The sequence below is a fragment of the Hyaena hyaena genome, unplaced genomic scaffold (assembly GCF_003009895.1).
Source record: "Hyaena hyaena isolate Hyena2069 unplaced genomic scaffold, ASM300989v1 scaffold_27, whole genome shotgun sequence".
In the NCBI taxonomy this organism is placed as follows: domain Eukaryota; kingdom Metazoa; phylum Chordata; class Mammalia; order Carnivora; family Hyaenidae; genus Hyaena; species Hyaena hyaena.
This window is the reverse complement of record NW_024080659.1, coordinates 2,172,454-2,187,488: the sequence shown is the minus strand read 5'-3', so window position 1 is coordinate 2,187,488 and position 15,035 is coordinate 2,172,454. Positions and strand designations below refer to the sequence as shown.

Here is a 15,035-nt window from a genome sequence, read left to right as displayed (position 1 = left end):
TAAACTGTAAGTGGTACTATTACTCAGGAGTTCAATCTTTTCACTTGAGTTGATAAGACATTAATCAAACTCTGCTTTAATACAACAGATGACTTGCAAAGAAAAACCTGGATTTTGTATCTGCAATTTTAACGCATTAAAGTGTCAACTCTTAAACCTAACAGCTGGGGGGGGGGGATGGGCATGGAGGAGGGCACTTGTGGGGGTGAGCACTGGGTGTTATATGGAAACCAATTTGACAATAAACTATTTGTATTAAAAAAAAAAAAAAATAAAAAAAACACCTAATAGCTGCCAACCGTTTTCTATGACCAAAAGCTGCCTTTACGGATAGGAGAAAAAAAACTCACAGTGACCTGAAATTTTTATATTTTCAGGAATCCAATTTGGAAACCTTTTTTAATTTTCCAAAAGAGTAAAAAAAAAACTCTCTGGGAGAAAAATATCCGAACACCAGAATTATACCCTTCTGAATAACAAATGATCATAATGTAAATCAAGTTTCTCATACCTCCCCAGGTATCGGCATGGAGTTTCTTCCACCATGTGTACAGGAGGAGAAGAATAGACAGTAGGAACTGGGAAATGGTGTTTGCCCACGCAGACCCTCTGCAGGAGAGAAAGTGATCATCACTGGGCGTATATGCCGTCCAAATACAAATAAGCACACTACCCTTGATAAGCTTTTGCTGTTTAAAAATTACAGTTATTAGAAAAGCCTACAACCTGTGGACTATCTTTTAAGGATTTAAATACACTATCCATTTATAATAGACTTGAACAATTTTGTGGAAGAGCCAAATGTTACCATTCATCAACAGAAAAATAAAAGCACATGCGCACGTCACTGTCCTTTGTCCTAAAACAGCCCGAAATAACCCATCAGATAAATTCTTAAATGTAGTTAGCGAAATCAAATATTAAAAACAACTACTGTGCTCAAAATACTGGTCTAAGGTTTACAGTTGTTTTATTTCCCAGGATTATAATAAACTTGTTTTCTATTACAAGACAACCTTAGAGCATCTTCAAAAGATGATATTTTATCACCACCAATTACATGAAGCCCTGTTCTGGCACAGTGAGCCTAAACTCTGCTTGCTTTCTATGTTTTCACTTTACTCTTCTGACCAATCCTCACATTGTTATCACTTATTAATCCATTCCTGTGTGTTCCTCTCCTCTTTCCCAACTATCCCCAAACTGTCCTTCATACCCCTGTTCAAGAAACTTCTACGAGATGATCTGTAAGGTGCACGTGCAGAGGAAAGCCCGACAAACCCGGATGCCACTCAGGTGTTCATGTGAGCTGACGTTACCAGCTCTCAGACCTGCCTGCTGACCCGTACCTCCCCCCACGGTCAAAGCCTCTTTCAATTTTCTGGCAGAAGATGTTACAAACCTTTTTTCATTGATTATTCTTGTACTCCACCTCTACTATCCACCATTTAATGGCTTTTATATATTTATGTATGTAACATATATGCATACACACAGAGTCTCATGAAAGTATCTCCATACCTTATTTTCCATTCAATTCTATCTCATTTTATTTCATTTCATTCATAATACGTCTGGAGCGCTGGTGTGACCATGTCAGCCCATATGAAGGGGGCTGGATCTGGACCAGCACACCAGGTGGTTCGAGTCAGTGATGGACGGACAATCTGGACCAGCACACCAGGTGGTTCGAGTCAGTGATGGACGGACAGCCTGGTGCCTACTGGCGGGAGGTCCAAACTGACGCTGCCTCCTACGTGGGACCCTCACACTCCCCGGCTTCAGACAGCTGGAACTAGCTTGATTTCTTACAACTGAGAGCTGGTGGGCGATCCCTACAGCCCTCTGCCCCTCCAGCCATTGCTCAGGTCGTGCACCTCAGTCTTCATGGGCTAGAGCGACTCTCTCGCACTCACTCCACCCCGACATGCAAGTCAGCACACATTACTTCTTCCATGAAGTCCTCCCCCAGCTAAGCTCCGCTCTTCCCCCAGCAGCCTGGGCTGCGGGTGCTCCAGAACACCGGCACCCACCCCCCTCCCGGCCGCTTCACCCACCCACGTCCCAGCCCCCGGGCCGCATCCAGCAGACACTCGGATTTGCGGAGGGAACAGGTCATGACTTACACCACTCCGAGGTCCAGGGCATAGAGCAGGAGAGCATTCATGCCCACATTGATTATGTTCACTGCAATCCCAGTGATCACCTGAGGCATGATGATGCCCTAAAATCCCCAAACAGGAAAACAAGCAGCATTTGCAAAAGCCGATCAGTTACACGGTGTGACGTAATAGAGAACAGATACATTGGTCTCTGCCCCCACCCCGCCCCCCCTTCCCAGAACAGAGCTCCTAACGCGCCTGTAACTTCTCAGTGGTTGTTCTAATATTTGGTCTCCAACCTGGGTTCTTGACAGAGTTCCTCAATCCTTTGGAATTTCTTGGGTGCAAGGATGCCTTTCGTCCTAATGACGCTGGGGGGGCTCCTGGATGGGAGCTGGTCACCAGAACAACGAAGCCATGGTTGTTAGATGCTTGACATTTTCAGCCCATCTCTCATATTCGGGGGAGGGGAGAGGGGCTGGGAATAGAGGCAGCGATCAGTCCTGCCTAGTGAGGGAGCCTCCCCCAAAATCCCAGAAGCGCCGGGTTTGGACAGCCCCCAGGCTGGGGACCGCGAGGACGTGTGGATGCTTCCACACCTCTGGCGGACGGAGAATGTGGTGGTCAAGTGAGAGCAAGAAGACTCTGGCGGGAGGGAGAGTGAGGTTTCCTAAACAGGCAATGGCTGTGAATGACAGCACGGTCAGAGGACGCCAATGCCAGGGTCAAAGCCACGGCCGTGTCTTCCCCACTAGGGCCGCTGCGAGCCCGACCATCAGATGTTTCTAAACGCTTCTGAACGACCCGCTGGGCCACCGTTTCCATCACAGTAACAACAAAGAGAAGGGACCCGGACAGCACATTGGTTCGTGGCACGAGGTGTCCCGGAAGACCACGTGGGAGACACGCGGGCCGAATTACTGTACTTCTGTGCGGGCGGAGCTGAGGGTTCAGGACGTCACCTCACACGAAGCACCAGCAGCGCTTTGTCCCTAGTAGGTGTGCAGTGAATGTTCACCCCCATGTTTATGGGGCCGTAGCTCCTCACCTGGTGTGTGTCTGTCGCCTACTCTACGCTTGTCCTCAGATAAACATTTTCTTGAAGAGTCTACATTTGGGGCACCCCAGGGGTTTGGTCTGTTGAGCGTCTGACTCTTGATTTTGGCTCAGGTCAATGATCCTGGGGTCATGAGATCGAGCCCCATGCTGGGCTCTGCACTGACAGCATGGAGCCTACTTGGGATTCTCTCTTTCCCTCTCCCTCTCCATCTCTGCCCCTCTCCAGCTCACACTCTCTCTCTCAAGGTAAAAAAAAAAAAAAAAACAACCTACATTTTTTAAAAAAATATTTTTTCATTTATTTCTAGGAGAGAGAGAGAGGCAGCGTGAGCAGGGGAGGGTCAGAGAGAGAGGGAGACACAGACTCTGAAAAAGGCTCCAGGCTCTGAGCTGGCAGTCAGCACAGAGCCCGACGCGGGGCTCGAACCCACGAACCGCGAGATCATGACCTAAGCGAAACTCGGATGCTTAACCGACTAAGCCACCCAGGCGCCCCGAGCCTACATTTTTTTTTAAAAGAGTTGGCCACCATCAAAGCAGAGCAGCTTCCACGGACAAAGTTACACGAAGGGAAGCGGGCGGCTCACGAAAGAGGGACTTGGGGAGGGGACACAGTGAGGCAGAGCTCAGCCCTCAGCTCTGCCCTCAGCCTTCTCCACCGCGTCCCCCGTCCCTCTGGTTCCTGGGGACGCCGTAAACCCCATGCACTTCTGCGGATGTGGCCCCAGGAACTCTGGGGCCTTCTCTAAAGCACAGGCACCAGAGCCGGGCCTGAGGCCAGACCCAAAGCCAGCAGGCAGCCCACAGAAGAGGGAAGGGGTGCTGTGGGGGGGGGGGAATTGTGCAAAGTAAAATGGGGGGGGGGCGCGCAGCAATCTGACAGGCTGAGGCGGGCTTCTCTCCTGAGCTGGACAAAATCCGCGTACAAGACCTCATGTCTGCCAAATGAGCTCTGGGTAAAATTCCGGGGAAAAAACTGTGACTAAGTTTCGTGGAAAGCTCCCTAAGAATATTCACCCCACATTCCCAGGGCCCACGGAGTAAAAAATGCAAAGGCTCTGCACCTGACACTGTAAGTATCTTGTCTGCAGCTGGAAGAGGAACGCTGCCTGTGAGAGAAAATAGAAAAAAGCCTCCCGTTACCATCAAAGCGGGATTCCGACGGTCTGGTTTCCAAGAAGGTATTTCCTCTTGATGCGACCTCAAAACCGGAGACCCAGACCCACGCGGATCAAACGCTAGGAAGCTGCTTGGAATTTTCCAGAGAGGAGTCTCAGACCTCTACTGGCTGAATCGGAAACTGCTCACTACCCTGACATCTGAACGGCTCCCAAGGCGAAAGCTGGTGGTACTTTTCCCCCCATCCCAGAGGGGCCCCAAAGGAAACATCCTAATTAATTTGCAATCAAAAGCCCCCACAGAATAAGGACAGAAGCTCTTCCCCTCATCGGTGTCTGTATTACATTTAAGCTGCTGGATGTCAAAGCGGTACAAGCTCTGAGAAGCAGTAACAGGATGACAGGTCCAAGAGATACGTGCTCAACTCACCCGGGAACGGGACTATGGTAAAATAATCAAAAGGAGGGGAGGCACAGGCATGGCGATATTCACGAGCTCCTTCACGAAACGGGGCACAGAATAGCCTCGATACTTACAGGAAGAGCAGGAATGAAAATCATCACATAAATCTGGGCTATCCTGAAACAGACAAACAGCCTTCAGTTATCATTCAAACAACTGCCGCCCGTACTTCTTCAAATTGAACGCATACAGTCAGCATCTCCTAAAAATTAAAACTAAATGTAATTTACGCGGGAGACATTTAATACAACTTTGAGGAGGCTTTTTCTACAACCCAGATGAACATTACAGTTGCTACGTGTCTGCTTTCTACAGAAAGTCTGACTTCACATCTTTCCGCTCATGCTTAGCAGGAAAAAGGGTGGAATGAGCCGAGCAAAATGAACTAAAAGTTGGGCAAAGTTCAGAAAATGTTTTGGGTCAGGACTGCAGCCGTATCTCGCCCCGAAGCAAGATGAACAGTGTTCTAGAAAGGAGAGATGCCTCCTCGCCTCCCTCGATCCCGCACACCCCGAACACGATCCCAGAGAGCTTGCTGGTTTCCTCTGTGCGTTTGCAAAACATGGGGAAAGCAGGCTGGGGCCAGGGGTGTGAACATTCTTGTCCTCTATCTTTTCGCCCTGGGCAGGATGTCAGGCTACTGCGTCCCTCTGTGTCAGGTCCTCCCTGCCAGCCTTAATGCCCTGTGATCCACAGGTCACAGCTGCCATTCTCCACGGGGGTTCAAGTCCAGGTAACTGGCCGGAAATGCCAACGCCAGTTAAGACGAGCAGACGGCCATTTACGCTGGACCTGGGGTTCTCCCATTACAGATGCCGCTGACCTGGAGACTTCGGGGTCTTGTTTCAACAGCAGGAGGATGCGCTCCGTGTTGATGAAGACGGCCCAGCAAGGAAAGCAGCACAGCATCAGGATAAGGATTCCTCTCTGAAGTATGATCCCCACGCGTTTTAGGTTCTTGCCGCCGAAGGACTAGAGAAAACAAACGCGGCGATACAGAGTGCCACTGTGTACCAGGCAGGCCACAGCCTGGGCCGCCGGCATCACAAACAGCTCCCCGAGGGAGAGCGCCCGCGGGCCCCCCACAGCGGCCAGCCGGCGTCTCCCGCCATCGGTTCCCGACGCCAGCACCAGAGCCAAGGGCACCAACGGCATTTTACACATGTGCCGGGACGATGAGTCCCCTGCCTCTGGGAACAGGGACAGTTAGACACGGAGGGCCCTGACGGCAGAGAGCAGGGCTTAAAAGGTGGACGCAGAGGTGGGCACAGGTTAGATAGAACCTGCCAAATTCATTCAGCAAGTATTTCTTGAACTCAGTATTTCTTGAGACCCGGGAACTACCTCAGCAGTGAACAAAGCAGGCAGAAGTCCCTGCCATCATGGAGCTGACTTTCTAGAAGGAAAGGGAGACAGACGATAAACAGAAATAACAAGATCTAGAGGGCATTCTCTAGAATGGCAGAGATGCTTGGAGAAAAAGACATCGGGGAAGGGGAACAGAGTGCCGATGGGAGGCCACCCCGGGAAGGGGATTGGGGGGGGGGTTTGCGCTTGAACCCGGGTAGGGGTGGGGACAGCAGTGGGCCCAGCGGCCTCCACAGTGAGACGGGTCACGGGAGAGTTCCGAGCAGAGAAACGACATAACCTGCTGATGGTGAAGTGTGACAAGGGTACAAAAGGCAGAAGTGAGTGGCGGCCAGGTGGCCAGAGCACAGAGCGGGAGAGCGGACCACGGGAGGGCAGGGCAGGCCCCATCCCCCCAGTGACCTTGGCAGAGCCGAGGCCTCACAAAGCTTTTCCCACGCTCCCTTTCCTCCAAGTACCCGAGTGACTGTCTCTCACAACCAAAATGGAGTCTAACTTAAAGTGCATTCAAAGAGTCAGTGGAAAGAAATTAAAACCAATGGCAATAAAAAGGACAGAGAATACTGAGCAAATATTAAAAGGGAATGTGTCTACCTACATCATTCAATGTGTTCTCCAAAACACATGGTTTAATGGGAGGAAAAAGTAGTAAGACCATGTAGACTTGAGAATGGTGTAAATGTACGTATTTGGAAATATCTGGAGGATATTCACCAAAAAGCTAATAAAGATAACTCAGAAGGGTTAAATTTGAGTGATTTTCCCCCCCATCTTTTTCAAATACTCTTCTAGATAACCTAAAGTTTATATATGTTGCTTGACCTTTACAACGTTTTTAAAACGTTATTTAAAAATCAAGAAACCGTGCTCGCTTCGGCAGCACATATACTAAAAATCAAGAAACCACGTGTTATGATGGAAATACATTTAGTAATACACAAAGATATCCCACTGTATACTGATAGGTGGGAAAAAAAGATACAATCTTTCTTGTTTTTTTTAACTATACGAATACAAATAAATGGTAACAAAAAAGGGACAAAATAGCTTTTAAAACAGTATTTCATATCCTCTACCAGGCCAATCCAGAGCTACATTATAGTAAGTCCTTTAGTGCCACATTTAGCTCAGCCTGGAAAAACCATCTCAGGATACCCTCATGTACCAACTGCTGAGAAACTGAATGCAACAACTCAGGATATATCACATATTCTCAGGGCCACTGCTTTCTTGGGACATAACCCTGTCCTCACCCTCCCAAGCACTGCATTTGAAGGCAGGACTCACCTATCACACGTCCATCTACCCATCTATCCATCATCCATCTATCCACTCATCTATCCACCATCCACCCCTCCACCCACTTACTTGTCCATCCTTCTATCTATCCACCATCCACCCAACCTTCTATCCAACCATCCATCTATCCATCCTTCTACCCACCCTTGTCCATCTTCCATCTATCCAACCATCCATCCACCATCCACCCACCCATCCATCTATCCATTGTCCATCTATCCATTCATCCATCCACCCAACCTTCTATCCAACCATCCATCCTGCTAGCCACCCACCCACCCGTCATCCATCTGTCCAACCATCTATCCATCCATCCATCCCTCCAACCACCCATCCACCTATCCATCACCCATCTACCCTACCAACCATCCACCCATTTACCCATCCCTGCTTGCTTCTCTGCTTTCCTCTCACTCATTCAACAGGTTTTCAGGGTACCCACTACACACCAAGCATGATGCTGAGCCAAAGGGATTGAAAGACTGAATGGTATGCCTCTCTCCCCCAGCAGCTCAAATTCTACCAGGGAAACCACTTTGTTTGTAAAGCAGGTGGGTTAGATGGAAAACAGAGTCAGGAAAGAGAGGCCTGCCAGAATCTGACTCTCCTCTGAAAACGTTAGCACACCGACCCAGAGTTCCCAATCCCGTGATAGGCAATGAGGATGGAGGCATGTGAGCAGATGCTCCGCTAACATAAGGAGATGGAAGGTAAAGAAGGATTCTGGCTAGAGCGGAGGGTGGTGTATTCTTGTGAGAGACAAGCCGAGAGGAGAACAGTTCAGGGAGGAAAGCCTGATGGACTTGGCTCCGGTTGAGCTGAGTCTGATGTCCGGGACGTGACCGACATTCAAGTCTGGCCCTCAGGACAGAGACATGGGCAGGAGATGGAGCTGTTGAGTCTTCAACAGCAGGTGAGGGTGTTAGGGTGGGAGAAATCAGACAGGAGATAAAAAGGAAAACACAGCCCCTGAGGACAGTAAGAAAGCCAACTCGGCTTCAGCCATCAGCAGCGTGGTGATGGACAAATAAAAAGGCTACAAAAGCCATAGTGGGGAGAACTCTCCAACAGGAAAGGTAATTGCCCCCCCCCCAAAAAAAAAACAAGTGCGGGGGAGGGTAATCCTCACCTGAGACATCAGCGTGTCGCAAGCGGAGGCCAAGCCAGTTCCAACTGAAATCCCAATAACGTTCACCACCTGCAAGGAACGACCCACAGCTGCAAGCAAGCACCGGAGGATGGCCGGGCAGAGTCGCTGCCAAAGGGCCCCCTCTGAGCCAAGGAGCCGCGACAGCTTATCTGCAAGAAGCCACCTGGGATGGTACACCTTCCATTTCACAGCAAATGGGAGTCCACATCCATCCTTGTCGACTGTAAACACAGCCTCTGACCAGAGGGTCAACCACGGTGGCTTACAACCCAGTTCTTCTTAACACAGCGTTACGATTTCTACATCAAAAAGTTAAGTTGTGGTTAATATCTAAAGGCAACGCCCCTGGTGTGTGATGTACATTTAAAAACGAGGACAGCAAATACGTACCGAGCATATGCTACATGCACGCCCTGTCCCCAAACCCTCCCATACACGGTGTCAATGAGCACTGTGCCCATTTTACGGGTCACTGGAGCAAGTCCCAGAATGCGTAGGTCACTCAGATGGTGACCTGAGGCTGGGAAGTCTGTGATGAGAAACAGGAGTTTTGTCCCACCCTCGTATCTGCACCTCACCCAGGGCCCCTGACAGTGAGGGTCAGGGTCAGAGCCCAAGGAGCCGTTTTGCAATTGTGGGCGCTGGGGAGAGCTGGGGCCCTCATTTTCATCCCTGGTCTCACATTTAGCAGTGATGTCGGGTTCACTTCCTGCCTGACCACGATCACAAACTCTATCCCCAGGAGTCAGCGACAAGCCACACAGAGGGGCAGCAGCGGGAGGCGCCCACACCAAGGCACCTTGTGTTCCCAACTCCGGCCCGGGGCATCATCAGGGCCAAAGCTCCAAAAACCCCTCGGCCTTCCAGGGAAAGAAAGTTCGGAAGCACAGCTGTTACTCTCCCGTGGCTTCAGGTCTATCTCCAGGTCAAGTCCACTGTCAGAGACTCCTCTGGTTCAGGTCAAGGGCGTCAGGCTTTCCCCACACAATGACCACCTGTACGCTGAGACGGTTCGAGAGTCCCTTATGTCTCTCTCGTAGCAAGCTGTCCAGGACACCATCTTCCAACTCAGTGTCCGCGCCACGAATCGCTACGGGGGACGCACCTCTGACTCAGTATCAGGAAAGGCCATCCTTCCGCCAGGCAGATGGCTCAGTAACATCTTGGGGGCGCTTGAATTTCTGGAAACAACTAGGGCAGGAAGGAGTTCAGGACGCAATCTTCAGCCCCTGTGGTGCTAGCCACTCCCAGCTGAGTCTTCCTCTCTGGGTTTCTTTGATCCTATTCTACCAGCTAATTATTTACCCTTTTGTACTGAAAGTATTTTTACAAACCAACTCAAATTCTGCATGCAACAAAACAAGGTGGGGTATAAATAAACGTTCATGGGAGGGGAGGGGCATCTGGCTGGCTCAGTTGGCAGAGCGTGTGATTCTTGGTTTCAGGGTGGCAAGTTCGAGTTCCATGTTGGGAGTAAAAGATTAATAACACCGCAGGGGCACATGGGTGGCTCATTCGGTTCAGCATCCGACTTCTGCTCAGGGCGTGATCTCAAGTTCCCGGAGTTCCATCCCCGAATCGGGTTCTCTGCTGTCAACGTAGAGCCTGCTTCAGATCTTCTGTCATCCCCCTCTCTCTGCCCTTCCCCCACTCACGCGTGCGCACGAGCGCTCTCTCAAAAATAAATGTTAAAAAGTAATAGTGAACTAGGGGTGCCTGGGTGGCTTAGTCGGTTAAGCGTCCGACGTTCACTTAGGTCATGATCTCGCGGTTCGTGGGTTCGAGCCCCGCGTCGGGCTCTGTGCTGACTGCCAGCTCAGAGCCTGGAGCCTGTTTCAAAGTCTGTGTCTCCCTCTCTCTCTGACCCTCCCCTGCTCACGCTGTCTCTCTCTCTCTCTCCTAGAAATAAATAAAACATTTAAAAAAAATAAAAATAAAAAAATAAAAAGTAATAGTGAACTAAAAGCTTAAAACTGCTCTTTTACTTAAAGAACACTTTTGTAAATCCCCTCATTCCACATATAGAATTTTTCATAAAGTGAAACATTAACTGTATCTGGCTTTCATAAACAGTTTTCTTGAAATTGGGCCCACTGTCTACTTAGCAATTAGTTACAATTTAACAGCTGCTTAAAAGCACAGCCTTATCACCCGCTGCCCAAGGAAAGACAGACATAGACCCCCTTGCCTAAAACCTTAGCTACAGAAATTCCTCTTTGGAACGTACCAACCTTCCCACATACCCTCTTCAGGCCGATCTACAAGATTTGGGGTTTGTATTTACTCCGTACCAATTTCTACTTCAGAAAGTAGGAATTATTTTTCATGCTCTTATCGTTGGGTGATTTGGGGGAAAAACAGAGAATGAAGGAAAAAATTAACCACAAACCTTCCATAAAATCTTAATTTCATTTTCTCTCCCCAAGGTACAGTTAAGATAGCTTTTTTTTTTTTTTAAATATTTATTTATCTTTGAGAGCGAGTGAGCACAAGCAGGGGAGGGGCAGAGAGAGGGAGGAGACACAGAATCCGAAGCAGGCTCCAGGCCCCGAGCTATCAGCACAGAACCCGACCCGGGGCTCGAACCCACGAACTGCGAGATCATGACCTGAGCCAAAGTCAGATGTTCAACTGACTGAGCCACCCAGGAGCCCCTAATCCTTTTTTTTTAAATGTATATTTATTTTTGAGGGGGCAGAAGATCCGAAGTGGGCTCTGCACTGACAGCAGAGAGACTGGTGTAGGATTTGAACTCACGAATCATGAGATTATGAACTGAGCTGAAGTTGAGTGCTCAACAGACTGAGCCACCCAGCCACCCCTGGTTAAAATAGCTTTGCTGAAATAGTGAAAGGGGACATGGGACCTTCCCGTGTATCATTACAGCGCCTGCAACCCTCACCATGTTACGGGATGGAAAGCACAAAGGAGCAGGGCCGCGTAGGAGACGAATTCAGGAGGCGCCTCCTTGAGGACCCGCTCACAGCTGCCCTGAGCTATGCATTTCCTGGAAACAGCCACCCGGGACAGATCTGTGCCAGGAACCAGGCTTGGCAAAAATTAATAGGAGCTGGCTGGTCAGCGCGAGAGCATCAGGGACAGAGAGTGTGGCACAGCACGGGAAGGGGGGGGGTTCCAGGAGGGGCTTCTGGGAAAGGGTTCTGCAGATGCATGCCCCAGAGCCGCGTCTAGAAGGATCCGCCTGAGGCTGACATGCAAGACATAGAATGCACTGGGTACCCACAGGCAGGACGCCCGGAGGCCTGGACTTTGTGGTCAGGTGAGGGGAGCCCTGAAGGCCGTTAAGCCAGGGAGTAGCACGATATTTTCATGGCTGGGAGTGGAGGGGGAGAAGGAGGAGGGGAGAAGGCAGGGGGAGGGGAACGAGATGCAGTCCCAGGGCTGGCAGGAAGGATGAAGGCTGGGCCCGGAGAGCGACAGCAGGAAACAGAAGAAAAGGTGTGATTTTAAGAAACCTGGAGAATAAAGTCAGCGCTTGCTGACTGATGGAGGCGTGGGGTGTACACAGAGGGGAGTGTCCAGGGTGCTCCCACGGAGGGCTGTCACCATCGGCATATCGACTCGACGGGACCCCAGGGATGAAAGGCTGCCAGCAGAGCCATCAAGTTTAAAGCTGCTACAGTGGGTCCTTGCGGAGGGATGGAAATGTGCAGACTGTGAGTCCTGAAGTGGATCTGGGGGGTCCCGGAAAGCCAGAGAGATGGAGGGAGGTGGGGCCCCCACACCCTAGGAGCTGATGAGCGCGCAGGCGCTGGGGTGTCTGATGAACACAGAAGAGGTATCATGGGCATGGAACAGTGCAGGATGGTAAACCCGAAGGTACAGTCCGGAAACGGGCAATAACGTAGGGTGGTGGGCGTACTGGACAGCCACGGGCCGAAGCGTGCAACCGGACCACTGCCTTACACCATACCCAAAAAATAACTCAAACTGGATTCAAGACCTAAACACAAGACCTGGAGCCATAAAACGCCTAGAAAAAAACCACAGGCAGTAAGCTCTCTTGGTCTTGGCGAGGACTCTTTGATTTTGACACCAGTCAACAAAGGCAACAAAAGCAAAAATAAGCAAGTGGGACCACACCAAACTAAAAAGCATCTGCACCGGGAAGGAAACCACCAACCAAATGCAAAGCCAAGCTACAGACCGGGAAGAAGATATTCGCAAATCATGTATCTGATAAGGGGTTTACCTCCACAATATATAAAGAACACATACAACTCACGAGCAAAAGAACCCCAAAGAATCTAATTAAAAACTGGGCCGAGGATCTGAATAGGTGTTTTTCCAAAGGAGATGCACCAATGGCCAACGGATACTGGAAAAGGCGCTCCACCTCACTAATTATCAGGGAAATGAAAATTAAAACCATCAAGAACTAACACCTGTGAGAGTTTGTGACGGGGAAATAAGTGTTTGGAGGAGAGGCGGAGAAAAGGGAGTCCATGTGCACTACTGGATGGAATGCAAACTGGTGCAGCCATGAAAAATGGTATGAAGTCTCCTCAAAAACCTAAAAATAGAACCTCTGTATGATCCAACAAGCCCACTTCTGTGTATTTAACAAAAACACCAATCCATAAAGCTATCTGCACCCCCATGTGCACTGTATTATTCGTAATAGCCAAGATATGGAAACAACCTAGTGTCCACTGATGGACGCACAGGTAAATAAAATGTGCCGCACACACTGAATTTTACTCAGTCCTAAAAGAGAAGGAAATCCGGGTGCCCGGGTGGCTCAGTCAGTTAGGCGTCCAACTTTGGCTCAGGTCATGACCTCACGGTTCACGGGTTCGAGCCTCAAGTCGGGCTCTGTGCTGACAGCTAGCTCAGAGCCCGGAGCCTGTCTTCAGATTCTGTATCTCCCTCTCTCTCTGACCCTCCCCTGCTTGCGCTATGACTCTCAAAAATAAATTATAAATAAATAAATAAGAAGGAAATCTTGCCATTGATGATAATGTAGATGGACACTGGGGGCATTATTAAGTAAAATAAGTCAGAGTGACAAATGCCATATAATCTCACTTACATGTGGAATCCAAACAAAGAAATACTGAACTCACAGAGAGAGAATCCCTTGGTGACTGCCAAGGACGGGGAGGGGGGAGGAGGTTGGGGTGCAGAGGATCTGGGTAAAGGCCATTAAAAGATACAAAGTTCCGGTTACAAAATATTCAGAGTGTGAAAATGCAATGTATACCATGGTGACTATAGTTAATAATACTATATTTTGCACTTGAAACTTGCTAAGAGTGAATCCTACAAAATTTTATCACACGGAGGAAAAAAATCTGTGTATAGCGGTAAGATTTTAACTAGATTCATCATAATGATCATTGCACAATATATACAAATACTGCATCATTACATTATACACCTGGAATCAACTAAATGTTGTATGTCAATTATACCTCAAAGAATGAAAACAAATTTTTAAAAAAAAAATTTTTTTTAATTTTTTAAAAATTTATTTCTAGGAGAGAGAGAGAGAGAGAGAGAGAGACAGCGTGAGCAGGGGAGGGTCAGAGAGAGAGGGAGTCACAGACTCAAACAGGCTCCAGGCTCTGAGCTGGCAGTCAGCACAGAGCCCGACGTGGGGCTCGAACCCACGAACCTCGAGATCATGACCTAAGCGAACCGACTAAGCCACCCAGGCGCCCCGAAAACAAATTTTTTTAAGGGGGAGCCTGGTGGCTGAGGCAGTTGGGCATCTGACTTCATGATCATGATTGTCTCACAGGTGGTGAGTTCAAGTCCCACATGGGCTTGCTGCTGTTAGAGCGGAGCCCGCTTCAGATCCTCTGTCCCCTCCTCTCTCTCAAAAATAAACAAAACATTTAAAATAAATAAGTGCATAAATAAATTTATTATTTTTTTAAATTTTAAGACAAAGACACCCACTATTAATGCCCCTTCACAACAGATAGAATGATCAGGGTACGTGTGTCTGGGCAACAGTGCCCTATGTGGCGGAGGGATCAAGTTCATCCTTTCTGGAGGGGACACAGTTAACAACCTATAGGTAAAGCTTCTGTTTCCTTCATTCTTTCTAGAGGCCCAACCTAAATTCTCAAAGGAAGCAGAAGTATCCCTTAGCCTGAATTAGCGCACTCAGTTAACAGACCTGTAAATAGAACTTCTGCCGGATCTGCCGCGATCTTAGGGCAGATACCGACCTCTGGTGGGGACGGAGGGGGAATTTTCTAAGGCTGGGACGAAGGTGGAATTTTCTAAGGCTGGGAGACAGCACCTGCCAGCACCGCGGGAACTGTTTTTCACCTTCTCTGAAAGCCTGGACCAAACACAGAGGGAGGCACTTTCCTCCACATCACTAACAAAATCTCAGGGACGAAAGCTTTCAAAGGAGGTGTAATTTCAATCCATGGCCCAAGAGAGACACTTTATTCCAAGAGGGAAACACTGCGCCCATAACGAGTTGCGCAAATCAAACT

The 15,035-nt window shown here is 49.1% G+C and overlaps 1 protein-coding gene across 1 annotated transcript in view; it reads right to left on the bottom strand.

The window, feature by feature from the left end:
- LOC120228765 (multidrug and toxin extrusion protein 2-like) overlaps window positions 1-15,035 on the bottom strand; it is a 41,871-nt gene that overhangs the window by 26,080 nt on the left and 756 nt on the right. The window contains exons 3-8 of the mRNA XM_039227358.1: window positions 8,539-8,607; window positions 5,566-5,714; window positions 4,817-4,859; window positions 4,226-4,270; window positions 2,127-2,224; window positions 512-609 (exon numbers count right to left, since the gene is read on the bottom strand). Of these exons, the coding sequence (XP_039083289.1) occupies window positions 512-609; window positions 2,127-2,224; window positions 4,226-4,270; window positions 4,817-4,859; window positions 5,566-5,714; window positions 8,539-8,607 (502 nt within the window). The remainder of the gene's footprint in view (window positions 1-511; window positions 610-2,126; window positions 2,225-4,225; window positions 4,271-4,816; window positions 4,860-5,565; window positions 5,715-8,538; window positions 8,608-15,035) is intronic.